Source organism: Alligator mississippiensis, chromosome 1 (genome assembly GCF_030867095.1).
Source record: "Alligator mississippiensis isolate rAllMis1 chromosome 1, rAllMis1, whole genome shotgun sequence".
NCBI lineage: Eukaryota > Metazoa > Chordata > Crocodylia > Alligatoridae > Alligator > Alligator mississippiensis.
This window is the reverse complement of record NC_081824.1, coordinates 180,911,441-180,931,342: the sequence shown is the minus strand read 5'-3', so window position 1 is coordinate 180,931,342 and position 19,902 is coordinate 180,911,441. Positions and strand designations below refer to the sequence as shown.

Genomic DNA, 19,902 nt, shown 5'->3' with positions numbered 1-19,902 from the left:
CCAACAGCAAAAAAGCCTCAGTTAAGCTCCAGGAGCGGCAAGAGATGCGCGGGTGAAAGCTCGCTGCACCCCTGCTCCCCCGAAGCCCCCCAGAGACCCTCCAGCAGTTGCGGAGCCCCACACCGACCCCCAGCACAGCCGGAGGTAAGCAGGGCCCGTGGTGGGAGGGGTTAACCCCTAGAGAATGGGAGGAGGCGGCTGAGTGGGAGCCAGGCTGGGTCTTGCCCCGCCCAGTCCCCTACGTCGCCCAGCCCCCCAGGGAGCCACGTGAACAGGCTGCACAAACAGGCGCGCTTGTCTGCTGGCACATGAGTTAGCACGGAGTTCACGCAGGAGGGTGTGCGGGAGGGCCCGAGGCCCTGCCTGCAAGCCCACCTACGATAGGCAGACTCAGGCCCAGCCCTCCTACCAGCAGCATGCCGCGGATGGGCACTCGCTGCACCCCTTGGGGACTGCGCCCCCCCCCCCAGCACCTCTGGGGTCCAGGAGCATGGCTACCTCCCTTTGTGGGGTCAGCTCCCTTTTGGGGTCTCTGGCGCACCAGCTGGAGGAGCTCCAGGCCACAGTCCAGAGACTGTGCGCCATGAGGGACTGCAAGCAGGAGATAGACTCCTAATGCCAGGCCCTTCTCCCCCGGGAGCTGGAGGGCAGACCATGATCTCCCTCCAGGACAAAGGAGGACTCCAGGACCTCCCATTCTGTCCAGTCAAGGAGATGGACCAAGGTGGTTAAGGGCCCTAAGGCCCACCGCACCAAGGCCTCTGCCCCGCTGGAGCTTAGCAACAGGTACAAACCTCTTGCAGCCCCAGCAGAGCCTGCTGAGTTGCCAGGTCCCACAGGCAACACAGGCTCAACTTCAACTACTGCCCCTGCTCTCCACAAGACAAAACGTAAAGTGTTTGTCGTGGGAGACTCCATCCTGAGGAAGACTGAGGTGGTAATCTGCCGCCCCAACCCCTTAGCCCGGGAAGTCTGCTGCTTCCCAGAGGCCCGCATCTGAGATGTTGCGGAGAAGATCCCTAAGCTCCTCAAGCCCACAGACCACTATCCCATGCTCCTTATTCATGTGGGCACCAATGACACGGCTTGGAGCGCTCCCAGCTGGGTCATGAGGTGCTACAGGGATTTGGGAGCAGAGCTAAAGGGTCTGGGGGCACAGGTGGTGTTCTCTTCGATCCTCCCAGTCTCGGGGTTTGGGCTGAGGAGGGAGAGGAGGATCCAGGTAGTGAACCAACGACTGCGGCACTGGTGTCATCGGGGAGACTTTGGCTTCCATGACCACAGCCCACACTTTGGCGAGAGAGGCAGCAAGCTGCTGGAAAGAGATGACATTCAGCTCTCTCCCCTGGGGAGGAGGCCCTTCTCAGCCAGACTGACTGACCTGCTCCATCGGGCTTTAAACTAAGCCTGCTGGGGGACGGGGGGACTACCGCCACTGCTGGCCCGCTGAGCAATCCTTGCAAAGCCAGCAGACCAAGGCACTTAAGGGAGCCCACCCCTGCCCCAGCCCTGGTACAATCTGTGGGCAAGGCAAAAGCCCCCAAGGGGACACTTGCCTTCCTGTACACAAATGCCAGGAGCTTGGGGAATAAGCAGGAGGAACTCAACCTCCTGCTTAACACAAATAATTACGACATCATAGGGATAACGGAGACCTGGTGGGACTCCACCCATGACTGGACCACGGGTCCTGTACAGGAGAGATCGAGTAGATAAAAGAGGCGGGAGTGTAGCTCTCTATGTTAAGGAAAGCTATGCGTCCCTGCAAGCTGATGTTGGTGACCAGGGTGGACAACTAGAGACCCTCTGGGTTAAAATTCATGGGGAACACGGCACAGGGGACACAACAGTGGGATTCTAGTACAGACCTCCCACCCAAAGTCAAGAGCTTGACCAGGAGTTCACCCAGGAACTGGCTGAGGCCGCATGCTCCAGGACCATGGTTGTCATGGGTAGCTTCAGCTACCCAGACATCTCGTGGGAGGATCACTCAGCAAAATCCGAGCGGTCGCAAAGCTTCCTATCATGCATGGATGACCTCTACCTGACTCAAGAAGTCTACCGGCCAACGAGAGGTAAAGCACTGCACGACCTGGTACTGGCTACTGGGGATGACCTAATCAGGGACCTAGTGATCATTGGGAAGCTGGGTGACAGCGATCATGAGCTGATCACCTTCACCATCCGCTGTAAAGCTGGCAAGTCAGTCAGGAACATGGAAGTCCTTGACTTCAGGAAAGCGGACTTTGACAAGCTCAGGAGGCTTATCAGTAAGGCCCTAAGGGACCACAACCCCAGGGGGAGGGGAGTTCAGGAAGAGTGGTTGCTCCTCAAGGGAGCGATCCTCAGTGCACAAGCTAATTCTATTCCATCTTGGAGGAAAGGCAGCAAGAGGGCATAGCAGCCCCCTGGCTCTCCAGGGATCTAGCAGACCTCCTGAGGCTAAAAAGAAAGGCCTACAAAGGATGGAGGATGGGATTTACCTCGAAAGAGGAATATTCTGCACTGGTCTGGTCCTGCAGGGAGCAAACCAGGAAAACCAAGGCTGCAACTGAACTCCAACTAGCTTCGAGTATCAAGGACAATAAAAAGTCCTTTTTCAGATCTGTGGGGAGCCGGAGGAAAAGCAAGGGCAACATTGGACCCCTGCTGAACCAGATGGGACAACTGACAACTGACGCCCAGGAAAAAGCTAACCTATTAAATGGGTACTTTGCATTGGTCTTTCATCAGTCCCATGGGACGCCCATGCCCACTACAGGACAGGGAGGTCCGGGTGAGGGAGATTCCCTGCCCTCCATCAATGCTGACCTCGTGAAGGAACACGTTGAGTGGCTGGATACCTTCAAATCAGCTAGCCCTGACAATCTACACCCCAGGGTACTCAAGGAGCTGGCAAGCGTTATAGCCCAGCCCCTGTCACGGATCTTTGAGAACTCCTGGCGCTCTGGTGTAGTGCCCGAAGACTGAAAGAAGGCCATTGTGGTGCCTATCTTCAAGAAAGGGAGGAAAGTGAATCCGGCAAACTATAGGCCCATCAGCCTGACCTCTATCCCTGGGAAGGTCTTAGAAAAGTTTATTAAAGAGGCCATCCTTAATGGACTGGCCGACACCAACATCCTGAGGGATAGCCAGCATGGGTTTGTTGCGGGTAGGTCTTGCTTGACCAATCTCATTTCCTTGTACGACAAGGTGACCTATCACCTGGACAAGGCAGAAGAGATTGATGTCGTATATCTTGACTTCAAAAAAGCCTTCGATCTGATATCCCATGGTCACCTCTTGGTGAAACTGGCCAATTGTGGCCTTGGGTCCACCACGATCTGCTGGCTGGGAAATTGGCTCCGTGGTCAGACCCAGAGGGTGGTAATTGACGGAAGACAATTGTCATGGTGCCCTGTGACCAGTGGGGTCCCCCAAGGCTGTGTCCATGGATCCATATTGTGCAACATCTTCATTAATGATGTGGACATTGGAGTCAGAAGCGGACTGGCCAAGTTCACCGATGACACCAAACTTTGGGGCAAAGCATCCACACCTGAAGACAGGAGGGCGATCCAGGTTGACCTGGACAGGCTCAGCAAATGGGCGGACAAGAGCCTGATGGTGTTTAACACTGAAAAATGCAAGGTTCTCCACCTTGGGAGGAAAAACCTGCAGCATGCTTATAGGCTCAGCAGTGCTACACTGCCTAGCACTATGGGAGAAAGAGACTTGGGGGTCATCATTGACCACAAGATGAACATGAGCCTTCAATGCGATACTGCGGCTAGTAAAACAACCAAAACTCTGGTTTGCATCCATAGATGCTTCTCAAGCAAATCCTGGGACATCACTCTCCCCTTGTACTCTGCCTTGGTGAGGCCGCAGCTGGAGTACTGCATCCAGTTTTGGGCTCCACAATTCAAAAAGGATGGGGAGAAGCTTGAGAGAGTCCAGAGAGCCACGCACATGATCAGAGGTCAGGAAAACAAACCTTACAATGACAGGCTAAGAACTATGGGGCTCTTTAGCCTGGAAAAGCACAGGCTCAGGGTTGATCTGATGGTCACCTATAAGTTTATCAGGGGTGACCACCAGTATCTGGGGGAATGTTTGTTCACCAGAGCACCCCGAGGGATGACGAGGTTGAACAGTTATAAACTACTGCAAGACCATTTCAGGCTGGGCATATGGAAGAATTTCTTTACTGTCTGAGCCCCCAAGGTCTGGAATAGCCTGCCATCGGAGGTGGTTCAGGCACCTACATTGAACACTTTCAAGAGAAAATTGGATGCTTATCTTGCTGGGATCCTATGACCCCAGCTGACTTCCTGCCTTTGGGCGGCGGGCTGGACTCGACGATCTTTTAAGGTCCCTTCCAGCCCTAATGTCTATGAATCTATGAATGGTGAAGTTATAATTAATTAAAATGAAGGCAAGCTCAGCATGAACTTAGTGTTTGTTCCTCTCTTATACCTGTTTTTTCATTCATTTACTATGCAGCCCTACAAACAGGGATTTTGAAATTTGCAAATAATAGAGTACATGGATTTTAGGTAAAGTGAGTTTAAGTGACTTAGGGTCACACAGTCTGACACAGAGCAGGAAATTGAAGCCAAATTTCTACTCTAGCTTCTGAACCATTTTCTTGAATTTTCAGAAAATATAATGCAGTTCATATGTATTGTGATGAACTATGGATTTTATATCTGTTTTAAATATGTTCATGGTGTTAAAATGTTCCATGCCTCAGTTTACCTCATTGACCTGTATACAATATAAGCTAATGCACCATGAACACATTAAAACAGATATTACAACAACACCCAGAACCTGTCACATCTTTCCCTCTTTGAGAAAATGAACTAAACAGGATCACTGTGACCAGTGATCTACGGAATGTCAATTCCTCCCCCGCACCTCCCCTTTCCTAACAAAGCATCAACAAAAGTGTTTATATAGTTTTCCTCCCTGGGCGGAACCCATCTCTTGTACAGAAATCTTTCTTTCCCCAGGTATCCTTCCTGAGTGGGTTAGCATTGTTGGGGCTGGCTGCAACAATTCAAGAGAGGGCTTGAATAAGGGGTCATTCAAGAGTTCTGTTTAATCCAGTTTTTGGGGCAGGGCATGTAACCAGCATACTGGGGCTGTGCAAGCTGGACTGCTTAATCCTTTGGAGAGGAATAGTAATTTTGCTCTATGGTCTTTTGCCCCAATAAATGTTTTTATTCAAGAGGAGCTGCCTGTTTTTATGCTTGGAACTTCGGGTTGTACTTGCTATCCCCAGCAAGAGATAAAGTCCCACAGGAGCCGAATTCAGCATGGGAAAGGATGTCAACCAGTTGGTGAGCACAGAGAGCTTCCTGCTCAGGGAGAGCTCTGGCAGGAATCCCATGCTGACCAAGCAGGATCTCAAAGAGCATAGTGTGCGCACTCTGCTTAGCCAAAAGGGCTGCAGACACACCCCCTCACTCTTCTTTTGGATCTTTCCATGGGTGAACAGAGTATTTAAATACATTATTTTTAGATTATAAACTCTATAGAATGGGGAGTGGGCCTTATTTGGACTTCTACAGCAGTTACACTGTGAACAGTACTAAAAACAAATGATGATGACAAATGTTTCCAAAACCCGAGTTTAATTTACCAATGTTTATTCATAATTTAAAGCTCTGTCACCTTCAAGACTAACAACCAAATCAGTGTATAATGGCAGCATACAGGTGCTATCTAACATCAGTGTAGATATAGCCCATAATCTTTAAATTGTTAAAGGACTACAGTTTCTGTTGTTCATTCCCCTCCAAATTGCACATTCCTTTCACATGAAATTGCCCTTTCATTCATGCCAAGGAGTAGCTTGTGCCTTAATTATAAAACGTGAATCATTATGCAAGTGATTTCTTCTAGTTTATTTATTCTTTTCTTTCCCTATTTGATTGAATATTCAATTATTCTTTCAAAAAAAAATCTTGTTCAATTTTAGACTCTCAAGAAAACATGAAGATGGAAAAGATATAATTGCTTGTCAGGCTATTGAAGTGGCTGAGTCCAAGACACTGATGGATCAAAAGAGGAGCATGACAAAAATGATATCTTTAGGGTTGAAGAATGAGATGGGAAAGAAGCTTTCCAGGATTCCTGTTTGTAAAGGAATCAATTATGTCACTGGCACATCAGCTGCTTGTACTAGACATGCTGAAGGAAAGTACAGTAAACAGGTCTTAAAGTGTTAGACGGGGAAAGTAGGCAATCTTATATATTCTTTATATATTTATAGAAGTGCTTTAAAGAGTTCTTATGCTGATAGGAATGCACAAAAAGATCACAAACCAGGAGTTTTCCTGTTCACCTGCAAACATGTTCTAACTTATTATTTGCTTTTTATACTGAAGTCTGACTGAGCTTTTTATGTGGTGCAGTGCACTGCTTATTGTCTTCTGTCAAAGTAATATTTATTTTGTGGCCCCTGGCTGCTTAGAAGTTGGATAGCCCTGGTCTCTAGCCGTGATTCTCAACCAGGATGCCATGGCACCCTGGGGTGCCTTGAGATCCCTTCAAGGGTCCCTTGGGGGGCCATGCAATAGTAGTGTTGTTAGTTGTACAAATATTATTCACAAGATAAACCCAGTGATTTCAAATAAGAATTCATAGTGTTAAAAGCACGCTGACCTCTTGTGATCTTTTTGAGTTCTTTGCAACCGCTTAATTGTTCTATTATTTTTCTGTAGTCAAAACTGAGTGAAAACTAAGTGTTGGTATTTTCCAAGGGCTATTGTTAGTTTAAAAAGGTTTAGAACTATTGGTCTATAGCCGACATTTTTGTAAATAAAATAAACCTGTGGGAATGACACTGGCTATGTCTATGTAATAAGATTACTGTCTCCAGTGGTAGCAGTGCTCTGAGAAGCACTATTGTCTTTGCATGGCGTGAACTGGGCTAATTAGCACTGCTGAATTATGATGCCAGTTAGCCTGTCCCCAAGCTAACTAGTCAGATTACAGTTCTATAGCTTCATTTGCTAGGCAATCTGTTCTGAGCAGTGCAGTGCGATGGGCTTGAAGGTGTTGTGGGCAGCCTCCATGATGCAGTGGTATAATAAAACACTGAAGCACATGCTTAACTTCATACATGTGCTTAAGTCTGATTGACTTCTTATACTTACTATAATGAACTCAATTATAGGTCTGAGTGCTTTGCAGAATTGGGGATGTTTTGTAGTATTTTCTCAAATCTCAGTGAAAGTGAAAAAGTTAAGCCTTAATGGTCTACTTTTGTTCAAGCAGAAGCATCATTCCCACTGATGCAAGTATAATCACATATGATAAGATTAAATGAAGAGGAAAGAATTAGAAAAAGATGTGTAATTGTCTTTTTTTGTGAAAACCAGACTAGGTAAAATAATTAATATTTTTACTTTCTATTGCACTTATTTGGAAGTGAAACCTATATTGATATTTTTTTGCTTGTAATTGAAAGGAGCTGGATTTTACATAAAGTACTCTAAAATGCATTGAAATTATTAGAATTCTCTTTTAAAAGATACAAATTTTATAAATATTGTCATAAATGTGAAGAATATATATTAACTATATATATTCTTCTGTATAAATATATATTAACTATACAATAGCAACTTTTTCCTAGGAAAACAAAGCTTCAGAATAATATTTGTGTACAAAAAGGACAGTCATAATCTACTTTCAGTAGCAAATTGATTGTATATTTAAACTGCTTCTTACAGATGATAATGAGACTGAAATTCAAACAGAATTTCAGAACCAAGTTGTTTCAGAACCAAGTTGTCATGAAAAGATTTGTAATCAACAGAAAGCTGCAACATCACATAGTAAAACTGTCAGGGTAAAGATGTACTCTTATGATAGAACAGGTATGTAAATCTTAGAAGCAGAAGCAAATTATGGTCTTGTTATGCCACAGAAACCAGTAGAATTACTCCAGGTTTACATTGATAGAATAGAGTAGAATTTGCCCAGCTGTTTTTTTGGTATCAGCAATGCACATTTGATTTAAAAAAAACTCCTGTGTTCCAGTTCAGGAAAAATGGTATTTTAAGATTTTTTTTTCAGTGACTTGTAACTTTTGCCTCCAAATTACCTTTTACCTTTCTTTCGGAAATTTTCCATTCTTGGTTTCAGGACATAAGTTAATTTACTTAGAATTACAAATATGTAGGTAATTTTCATATATTTAAAAAAATTAAATCTGTCAGGTTTATTTAAAAAAAATTAAACCTGCTAGGCTCTTATATATTGGCTTTTAGAGTTCTGATAATTCAAAAAGTAGCTGATTTAAGATTTCAGAGGTGCCATATAAATAATCTCCATGAGGAGATTAGCACAGTTTGCTAATGTTGAAATAGGATGGTTGGGAAATCAGAAACTAGAGCCCAGTTTTGTACTTGTACTCCAGAAATGAATGTCAGATTGGTGTGTTCAAGGAATGCAGGATCTGGCCCATATAGTGAAAGAAGCTAGTGTACAATACCTGTGTTTTATGGTATTTCCCTTGGGAAATTAATTTGGATAGCTCCAGGTTTAAAACACTGTATTTTTTACTATTTTTGCCTAATTTGTTGTATTTTTTAAAACTTAACGTAGCAAATTAGAGCATATTCTAATACAGTATAACCTCATAAATCCAGTATCCTTGGGACCTAGCACCCGCCAGAAATTTGAAAATTCTGGATTTTTGAAACATAAAAAAGCTTCCCACTCTGGATGTGGAGGGGGAAGCTTGCATGAGGTGGCTGCTGCCGCCATCCACCACCCGTGTGGCTGCTTCCTGTATGGCCGCTGCTCTTTGACCACCCACCACTACCCCCCCCCCCCCCACACACCCTGGATGTGGAGTGGGGAGCTTGCAAGCTTGCACATGGCAGCTGCCACCGCCATCTACGTTCTGCATGCACCTGCTGCTCAGGACTGGCCAATGTCATGTATTTTTAAAAAGTGGTAGATTTTTAGTATTTTGGAATGTTGAGTACCGGATTTATGAGGTTATACTGTGTCTGTACTTGTTTTTGCTTTGTCTTAAACTGACTAAAATAGTACTGCCCCCCTCCTTGAGCATATTAGTAAAGCTTCTAGTTTCTCTTAAACTGGATAAAAATGCATGCTGTGTTCTATGTTCTGATGTGCTGCCCCATCTTCACACCCTTCTTCAAAATCCTAAATCTCCCTCTGTGTGTAGATATATTTACTTGAACAGTAGAAACTAAAGGATTGATCATTGGAAGTTCTGAGTCCCCTTAACACTTACTGAAGTCATCTGTGCTTTGATCTGGTGCTGCTGTCAAGAAATCCATTGTGCATCTAAGGACTGGGATTGTGCAAAATGATTTTTAAGATAACTTTTCTATTTCTCTTATTTTGGTATTGGCGATAAATCAGAGCTACCAGAAGATGGGGCAGGCATTCCAAGCAAGAGGGATGTTTATTTTGCATATCCAAATTGAATCTGAAAATCAGCTCTAGGGTTTCAAGTGGGAAATTAAGTGCAAAGTAGAGGTTTTTTGTCCACTGCTTCAGGAATGTTTCCACACCCATGTAAAGTGGGTATTATCCCCAGTACAAAAACAGAGGTCACACAAGAGAAGAACCCAAATATTTTTACTCTGAATTCCATTTAGCTGTATTGATCATGAAAACGACATTCTGATCAGAGGTATTTTTGCCATTCAAAGCATGAAATATTTGCACAGAAATGCATTGCCAGGTCTGTTTAATTGTTTAATATTACAGAACATTGCCTGCATACCAATAAAACTGTAATGCATATGAAGTAAAATACTAATCATTGTACAATAATAGCTGTCAAAACAGTTTTGGATGTACTTAATTAAAAAATTCAAGGGATACAAGAAAGGGCTTCGGTGGAGTTCACTCTTAAGCTAATATCTGATCATAAATATATAGTATACTTAAGGGATAATAATTTCTCTGTATTTATTCATCAGGGAATTTAACTGATTCATCAAAAGAAAAAATAAAATGCTGATACTCTAAATACAATAATATATATAAGGAAAATATCAGATACTCATTATTTATTTAAAAAGGTATAGCTTGAGAAAAATGGTTCAAGGAAGTGTGAGTGTATGTGTGAGTGTGCATTAGATTAATAAATAAGTCAAGCTGTTCCTTCTGCAGTTTCCTTGCATATATTACAAGGAAAAATAGGACCCCTCTGCGGGTGGAATTGGTCTGTGGGCTGGGTCCAGTGTGGGTTCAACATGTGGGGTTGATCCATGGGTGCAGTCCAGTGCACTGGCCTAGCTGTGGCCGGCTTGAATCTGCGTGCCAGATATGCTGACCCCACATGCTTGTGTGAGGGGCCATGTTATCTGGCCCATGAGGCTCCATCCATGTCTGGAAACTTGGCACTAGGGGAATAGTAACAGAATTAATTGCCATAGCTTCCAGAGCCACTTCCAGAACCACTTCCAGAGCTGTTGGAATTAACATTTCCACCACTCCCCGCTACCAAATTTCTAGGACCAGTGGTGAGCCCTGTGGGCAGGATGACATGGCTCCATGTGCTGGAGGTTGAACAATCACTGGATTAGTTTTCTAGGACTGGACTGACATTTTCTGAAGATGAATATGGAGACAAAGGTTGACCTTTCTGAAGGTTTTTAAACCTTGCACAGGTTATAACTGGCAGCTTGTTTTCATTGCTGTAGTAGCAATATCTGAATAGCTTCAGAGCAATAAGCATAGGCTTGTCCTACCATCAGTGTTCAGCAACAGTCTCCATAGGAGAAAGGGTACAGAATTGTCTAGTTCCTGTTGCAGTTCTGGTGAAGGAGTAAAAGGTTGATCTGTTACTCACCTGGTTTTCCAGAAGACATTACCTACAGTTTCATCACTGCGTACACCACAAAACACACTAGCCTATGTTGCTACACCTCACATTAGTGTAGAATAGTGAATGCTTTTGGCTTTATCTAACTCAGAATTATCCTTCAGTTTTTGTTATATGTTAGCAGTTCGTGATTCCTACAAGATAGTATGAAGCTGTGCTTTAACGAGTCCGGTGTTTGTGTGTTTCTAATGGTAATCTTATTGTATATGAAATTAACGAGCAAAAATATAATGGAGGTAATGATTTTTGTAGGTAATATCTTTTATTGGACAGGCTGCAGTGTTGGAAGAGAGTTAGACAAGCTTTCAGGTACAAGGCACCCTTTCATCATAGTTCTTTGAAAGAAGGATGCCTTATACTTGAAAGCTTGTCTAAATCTCTCCCAGCCCTACAGGTGGTCCAATAAAAAACATTGCTCACAAAAATCCTTGCATCTTGCATATGTCCTGGATCATCATGTCTACAACATCACTCCAACACTATCAGAAATTATAGGAGATAACTGAATCACCCTTACACCAGGATTACTAATACTTTTAATTAATTATATAGACTCTTTAACCTATCATCAGTTGTTATAATGAAAGTTTAGATTAATATATAGGTATTTTCATTGAGGTTGTTCCTGGGTTTTTTCTTTAACTGTACTTTATTTCAACAAATATTGAATGTATCTTTTAAAGCAGGTTAAAACATTCCTTTAAAAATGTCTTGATTCCCCTCCACCCCACCCCAATATGCACAAGAACCAGCTGATGATGACGTGATAAAGCATATTTTGAGGCTGAGAAGCAAACTTGGCTGGCAGACAGAATTATCGCCACGTCGATTTTTATCTAAAGCGGCTAAGATGACTAAAATTCAGAAGCTTGCACTTGGGGTAATTCTTTTTTTCTTTTTTTTTTAAGTTGAACTTTGCACTGTGAAAGTGACATTTGACTAAAAGTTTGCTCTCAATTAGCTGTCTACACATGCCATACAGCACAGTAAATAACTGTGAGTAAATTTGCTACTTGTATTGACAGGTAGCAAATTTACTTTTGATTAGAGCAAGTTACTGCACAGTAAGCATTTACACATTCTGAGCCTCTCTGCAGATTTCCAGCCCCTCTGCAACAAGGGTAGACACAGAAGTGGCAGAACAGCAGACTCCATGGCAGAGGAAAGTGCTATGAAGGGAATAGGTAGCATGGTGCAGCTCTGCTACTGAGCCCCTGTGGTGGACCTCAGACCTCTTCGTGGGCCAGATCTAGCCTGCAGACCATAGATTGCAAACCCCAACATTAATTCTTTACAATAAACAACTTAATAGTAGAGATATTTAGAATCTAAATAACACCTGTGACATTCTTCTGTCCTTCAGCTTCATTGAAGTTAGCATGGATTGTTACTGTCATTTTATAGATGAGAACATTGAGGCACTGAAAAATTAATCACTTTATCAACATTCTCAAGAAACTGCAGTTAGAAATAGAATTTGGAATAGGTTAGGAATTACTGTTAGGAATAGGTTTCCTGACTGCCAATCATTGGGTACATCTACACGTGCACTTGCTCTGGAGTGGGTTTACTCTACAATAAATTACTTTAAAGTAAACCCACCCTGGACAGGTGTCTACACGTGCAAGGATGTGGGAGCAGATCTGCAGCTTCGGCCCTGCACTTCAATCACCCAATCAGGGCGTGGGGTGGGGACCTGCCCCTGGCCTGGACAGCATCCAGCCCCTGCTCCATGATTGCGGAGCAGGAGCTAGGGAGTTGTTCCCAGCCCCCACTCTGTGATCCTGGGGTCGGGGGCTGAGTAGTTTGTTCCCAGCCTCTGCTCTGCAATTGCAGAGCTGTGGCTGGGAACAATCTCCCCAGCCCCTGCTCCACAATTAAGCGGGGACTGGGAGCTCCCTGCTGCTGGGGCATGGGGACATTGTCTCCTCCTGGGCTCCAGTGTCCTGGCATCAGGCAGCTCTGGGGGACAGGTCTCCCACCCCCTGCTGCCTGGCTGACTGGGAGCAAGTTTGCTCCCGATTGGTCACCTACACGTGCCATACAGTGCAGTAAGTAATCGTGAGTAACTTTGCTACTTGTATTGACAGGTAGCAAATTTGCTGTTGATTAGAGCAAATTACTGTGCAGTAAGCATCTACATGTATAGATAGTGATGCTTTCTGTGCAGTAATTTGCTCTAATCTTGAGTAAAGTGTCCTAACTTCAAGACCATTTCCTCATTAAGGAAGACAGTTTTTACATTTAAAACCTTTCCTTTGGTGAAGTAGAAAAATGAGTTTGGACTGAGCTTATGGGAAGATTTCATGGTAGAAGATCAGGTAAATTTAATCTAAGTAATCCTGATATTATTGTTCACCAGTTTGTTTATTAGAACAGCCTGATACTTGTATTTATTTTATCGCTTTTATTTTTATCTCTTTTATTTTTATGGCAAAGTATATAATTAATATATATGATATTTTGAAAAACGATTATTTAGGATATGAATTGTACTGTAACATATTAATTATGTATTTCCTCTATTGTCAGAGACCTTTATTGCTGAAAGATTCTGGAGAATATGTATATTGTCTCCGCAGAGGAAGGGATAACCCTGAAGCTCCTTATAATCCATATGATCTACAGGTTGTTTCTGCAAACACAGCTAGGCATGCTAAAGAATACTGGACTGTTACGGCTTCATTTGTTTCCAAGGTAACAGATCTATGTAAGAATTTCAGCAGCAACATTTAGTGGTAATTGTAACTCAGATCTTCTGAAAGTTTTTCATAGCATGGACCATAGATTTTCACTGAAGTACCACCTTGCCTTCCATTTATGATCCCATCATATCCCTTTTACAATTACAGTTGTATATGTGAAAGGGGAAAGACTATTTGTGTAACTTGCACAAATGCCATACAATCTGTCTGATGCTGGGACTAGACATATAAAGTGATGAGACTCCTACTGGCTTTGACCTAATAAAGCTGGGTCTTTTTTGCTCTGGAAGTAGCCTAGCTTGTTTGGATCCAGAGCCCTAGGCCTCTAGTGCAGTAGATATAACAGAAAACAAATCAACTTAGATCCTTCTGTTAACTTCTGTTAACCAGGGCAGGCTTAGGAACAAGGAGGGTGGCATGGGCACCTACAGGAGGCCTCAAAGGCCTCCACAAATGCTCAAAGCATGGGGAAAAAGCAGGAGGAACTCACCCTTCTGCTAGCTAGCAAAAACCCAGACCTAATGGGGATCACGGAAACCTGGTGGGATTCTACCCATGACTGGGCAGTAGACATCAAGGGATAGGCTGTACAGGCGAGACAGCAGGAAAAAGACTGGGGGGTGGAGGGGGTAGCACTATACATCAAAGAGCAATACATGTCCTCAATGATCAGGATGGAGTCAGAGGAGGGGCAAAATGAAGTGCTTTGGGTAAGAATGCAAGGGGGGCATGGGGAAAGGGACTTGATAGTAGACGTCTACTACAGACTGCCTCACCAGGGGGACGAGCTGGACCTGAAATTCTCAGGTCAGCTCACGGAGGCTGTAAAGTCAAGGGATGTGGTTGTCATGGGTGACCTAAACTACCCAGACATCTGCTGGGAGGAGCGTGTCCGACCGCTTGCGTAGGTTCCTAGCCGGGATACAGGACCTCCAGGAGGTGCATAGTCCCACCAGGGGAATGCCTTGCTGGATTTGGTCCTTGCCACAGGTGACAACCTGGTGAGGGGTCTTCAGATACTCAACCACCTGGGCGACAGTGATCATTGCCTGCTGGAATTTACTATCCAGCGCAGGGTGGTGAAACCAAGTAGCAAGGCAGAGGTCCTCAAGTTCAGGAGGGCCGACTTCTGTAAGCTAAGAAGGTTAGTAGGAGAGGCATTGGGGTCTTGGAGCTTCAGTGAGATAGGAGTTCAAGACGGGTGATTGTTCCTCAAGGAGATGATCCTCTGAGCTCAAAGGGAGTCGGTCCCAATGAGCACCAAGGGGGGCAGGAGTGCTAAGGAGCCCCTATGGCTTGGCAAAGGCATCTAGTTATGCCTGAGGGCAAAAAAGGAGGCGTACAAGCAGTGGAAGCAAGGGGCTATCATGAAGGAGGATTATACCTCCGTTGCTTAGGATTGCAGGGAGGCTGTTAGGAAGGCCAGGGCAGAGATGGAGCTAGGGCTAGCGGCCAGAATTAAGGATAATAAAAAGTCCTTTCTCAAATGCATGTGAAGTAAGAAGAAGGCACTGGGTAATGTGGGGCCCCTACAGGATAGGCTTGGCAATCTGATGATTGCAGCAAACAGAAAACCTTACCTTTTTAACAAATTATTTGCCTTTGTATTCCTGAACAGGGACCGGGACATCTCCCCCACTAGAATTGCAGACAGACCCAGGGGAGGCACCGCCATGCCTAGGGTCAGGGACGACCTAGATAGGGAACTTTTGGAGGGGCTGGACGTGTTTAAATCAGTAGGTCCGAATGGTCTTCACCTGAGGGTGCTGAGGGAATTGACGGGGGTCATAGCGGACCCCGCCAGTTCCCTGGCACAGCTCTATGAGAGCTTGTGGGGCATTGGCCAGGTACCAGAGGATTAGAAAAGGACTAATGTGGTCCCCATTTACAAGAAGGGGAGAAAGGAGGACCCCAGCAATTATAGGCCAGTCAGCCTTTCCTCGGTCCTTGGAAAGACCTTTGAGAAAATTATCAAGGAACACATCTGCAAGGGCCCAGCAGGGGAAGGTAATGCTCAGGGGCAACCAACATGGGTTCATTGAGGGCAGGTCCTGCCTGACTAACCTGGTTTCTTTTTATGATCAGGTCACAGAATCCCTGGATGAGAGTGTCGAGGTAGATGTCATCTTCCTGGACTTTTTAAGAAGGCCTTTGACATGGTTTCCAACCACATTCTCTTAAAAAAAAACTAGGTGACTGAGGCATTGATGCCTACACAGTCACATGGGTGGCAAATTAGCTAGATGGCCACACCCAGAGAGTGGTGGTGGATGGGTCATTTTTGCCCTGTAGGGATGTGGGCAGTGGAGTCCCCCAGGGCTTGGTCCTGGGGCCTATACTGTTCAACATCTTTATCAGCGATCTGGATGTGGGTGTGGAATGCACGCTGTCCAAATTCACTGACAACACTAAGATGTGGGGCAAGGTGGGCACGCTGGAGGGGAGGGACAGAATCCTGCTAGATCTAGACAGGTTACAGAGGTGGGCCGATGAGAATAGGATAGAATTCATTGCAGGCAAGAGCAAGGTACTGCATCTGTACAACCCATAGCCCTCAAAGTGTACCACCTAGTCATGGGTAGGGTCCCGCCAAGTTTCCGTTAGCCCTGCTAAATCAAAGTTACTGTTTGCAGGCAGGAGTGCGAGTTCTTCCTGCTTGTTTCTCACGCTTCTAGCATTAGTATAGAGGCACTTGAGACCTCCGAATGGTACCTTTGGTGCTCCCCCCCACCATTCTGATGCCTAAAGGCCCCCTGGTACTTACCTGGGGTGTACTACTGCATGTCTCGCAGTTTGTAGGTTCCAGATTATTAACCAGATTTTTATTTATTAGAGCAAGAGGTTAATGAAATAGTATTTACCAGCTTACATAGTGTTTATACAACATGAATTGCCATAGTAAAAACTGCATATTGTCTCAGAAATGCTTCTTCAATTCCTATTATAGAAGGGCCATATTATTTCTTCTCATTTCATTTTTTCTAGTTTATTGCAGGAGATAGAACAGAAGAAACAGAAATGATACCCGTAGCAAAATGGCTCTGTGAAAGACAGATTTATTATATGTTACACAGTTTTAATATATTTTCCAATGCCTGGTAAGAGAGAAAAATATTATTTTAAAATTAACATGTTAAAATTGAGTAATTTGCTAATACAGGCAGTCCTTGGACTTACGACACAATTGGTTCCTGAAAACTGCATCTTAAGTCGAAATATTGTAACTCAGAACCAATTTTCCCATAGGGTACAATGTTATAAATGGGGGATTGGTTCCTGAACCAAGGCCCAATACCCTTTTTTCACCAAAAATAACCCAGAATTTTGTACTCAATCAATTATAGATGAATAGTATAGCTACATCATTTATATTGTAAATAGCAATCATATTGATTTGGAAGGATTTCTTTGAGGTGACTTTGCTGGACTTTTTGAAGGGCTCTTGGTTGGAGTCTTCCCAGGAGTCTTGGCTATAGGGTTTTCCGGTCTTTCTGCTTTCTTAAAGGAAGTGTCCAAGGAAGTTTGGAAAGATGGTCTCCAGGGAGATGGGTGATGCGGCGAACTTGTTCGCTGTAGCATTGTGTTGGATCAAGCATTGTAAAGTTGAAACTGACGTCAAAGTCGAAGCAGGGTGTCTGTTTATAAACGTTGTCAGTGCCGTTCGTTGTAACTCAAAACATTGTAAGTCAAGGACTGCCTGTACCTCCAGGATGCAACATGCCTACCAGTTTTCCAATAATTTTTTATTTCACAAAATGGTATTTTACTTCTTTAAATAGTTGTCTACACACACATTTTGATATATGCTCAGCCCCTGAGCCTTCGATGGAGACTTTTTTTAGCTTAGCAGTACCTCTGTGCGAGTGCCTCATGCCTCATCCTTGATTGTCTCCTCCCGTCACACTGAGGGGACAAAACATCTTTGCTCCTCGTCAACTAGTTTTTGTGGCCTGGGGGTTTGACCCATATTTACCTTTTTCAGCTTATTCTTTTTGTTTCTTCAATCATTTTCTTAATATTGGTCCTTTTATTTCTCTTTTTGTTTATCTTCATGCTTTGGAAGGCTCTGGCCTCATTCCCCCATTTTCCTTTGTGACTAGGTAATGTGAAACCACCATTTTTTGTAGCCTGTTGCCTTTATGCAGAACTTTGTCCTTCTCATTTTGAGCTTCTGTTTTGCGACTTTTGCCTCTCATTGCTGCTGTGATTCCTTCACTTAACTCACTGGAATTTCAAAGCTATTTCCCACTGAGTCTTCAGAGAGTCCCACGTGCCCAAAAAGTGCAACATTTCTTGATCCTTCAAGCCCCCAGCAAGAAAAATATGTGAGATAAAACTGCATATTCTTTCTTGAGAAATCTTTCAGACTGTCCTTCAACCCTGGCACCAAGTCTTCGAGATAGCATTGTCCTGTTCCTTGATACAATGTCACCTCAACACCTGGTTTCACAGGACAGTCTCCAGCCACCTCCAGGCTGCATGTGCAGACTTTCCTGCACAGCCTGGGGCTGTCTAGGAACTGTCCCAGTTGCGTAGGTCCCAGCCAGCTCCAGGCTGGTAGGGGAACTCTTCCTGTTCAGGGAGCTCCTGGCCCCTGCTCTGCAATCGTGGAGCGGGGATAGGGAACAGGCTGGGAGCTTGTTCACAGCCCCAGCTTCGGCCATTGCTCCACAATGGCAGAGTGGGGGCTGGGAGCTCCCTGCTGCCGGGGCTGGGGGCATTGTCCCCACTGGGGCTCCCATGGCAGAGCCTGCCCTGACAGTGGGCAGCACCTGGGGACGGGGAGTAATCTCCTGCCCCTTGTTGCTTGGTTGACCAAGAGCAAATTTTCTCCCAGTCGGCTGTCTACACATGCAGCATTGCTCAGCAGTTAATTTGCTACTTGCATTTGCAGATGGCAAATTAACTGGAGAGTAGAGGAAATTACTGCGCAGTAAGTGTCAGCATGTGTACATGGTAATGTTTACTACACAGTAATTAGCTCTACTAAACAGTAAAATGTCTTTTGTAGACGTGTCCTTTTTTCCTAACTCTGCTCCTCAAAGTTTGGAAGTCAGGTCTTTATCCTTAAGAGTGTATGCAGAGGAGCCAGAGAGATTTCATGGAAGACATGATTAATCAGGTTTGCTTTGTATCCTTCCTAGTTTCACCATGGGCAAGATTTAATGACTTATCAGGACCACAGAAAGTGACAATATGTTAAAAAGTTAAAGCCCATTCTATAAAAAACCTACAGAAGAAGAATAAGAAACTGGGGTTATGGATTTACTATACATAAGTAATTGTTTTCCTTGCTTCTAGCATGAAAAAGTATTTTTTCACCTGGAAAAGTATTGTTCAAAGAGTTAGGATGAACAGGAGCAAGTAAGTCTGAATAAAAACTGTTTCTGTGGAAAAACTTAAAAGGAAACAGAAAAATGTAAATTAACCTCCTAGTACTGTGCAGTGAACAATTACAAAAACATTAGATTATCTTTATTGGAATGATATCTGTATGGCAAAAATGCTGTAATGAAAGTTTTTGTTACTTGTAAAGTAAAATATCAGTACTTTATTATGTGTCTGTTTAGAACCCAGACAGTGGGCTTCTGATCCTTGATATGGGGCCTTTATGTGATGTAGTAATATAAATAATGAGGAATATGGAATAGATTTATGCTACTCATCATACACCAAGAGTATTTGGATTCTTTGCAAATGGAGTGTGGAGAGACTAAGAGGATGGAATTAGCACCCATGAACACTTTATTTCTGTCCTAATAGTTAAACAGTCAAATTTGATCTTGGATAACTTGAAAGCAGCATATTTTCAAACTTGTTCTCCAAATCTATAGTAATATTTGTTTTTACTTCCTTATATAAAGTTGTTCACATGGAAGTGTTTGCAGGATCTTGTTTTAAGACAGGTGAGGTAAAGTGATTTTTGGATAGGAAGTCTTTAGAGAACTCTAGAGCAGTGATTCTCAACCAGGTGTGGTACAGTGCCATGCGGTATTAACACTGTTAAGTGTGCAGTCACGTATACAGACAAGGTTCCTTGGGTGAATTTGATATCTGTTATTAGACCAACCCAAATGGTTGGAGAATAGTTATTAGGCAAGCTTTCGAGTTCAAAAACCCTTCGTCAGGCTAAGGAAGTTTCAGCAGTTGGTGTGTGCTCTTCCTGGATAGAATGAAAAGTAAAGAAGCCAGGGACTGGGCTGGGGAGTCAGTTGCCAGGCAGATTATAGTGTATCAAAAATCCAATGTCTATGTTTAGTCCATGATCTCTAGTATCCAGCAGGTTGATGAAATGGAGCTCATAGGCTCGTCTCTGGGAAGTGTTGT

General features: G+C 44.0%; 2 protein-coding genes across 5 annotated transcripts in view; one reads left to right on the top strand and one right to left on the bottom strand.

Annotated features, from left to right (window-relative positions):
* LOC109282109 (dynein axonemal heavy chain 14-like) overlaps positions 1-19,902 on the top strand; it is a 38,332-nt gene that overhangs the window by 6,210 nt on the left and 12,220 nt on the right. Inside the window, exons 3-7 of the mRNA XM_059724251.1 lie at positions 5,969-7,874; positions 11,617-11,750; positions 13,403-13,567; positions 16,561-16,673; positions 18,877-18,939. Coding sequence (XP_059580234.1) covers positions 7,853-7,874; positions 11,617-11,750; positions 13,403-13,567; positions 16,561-16,673; positions 18,877-18,939 — 497 coding nt within the window. The 5' untranslated portion in view covers positions 5,969-7,852. The remainder of the gene's footprint in view (positions 1-5,968; positions 7,875-11,616; positions 11,751-13,402; positions 13,568-16,560; positions 16,674-18,876; positions 18,940-19,902) is intronic.
* The window catches only part of LOC132244850 (uncharacterized), a 95,674-nt gene that overhangs the window by 69,248 nt on the left and 6,524 nt on the right, over positions 1-19,902 (bottom strand). The gene's annotated exons all lie outside the window — the stretch shown is intronic.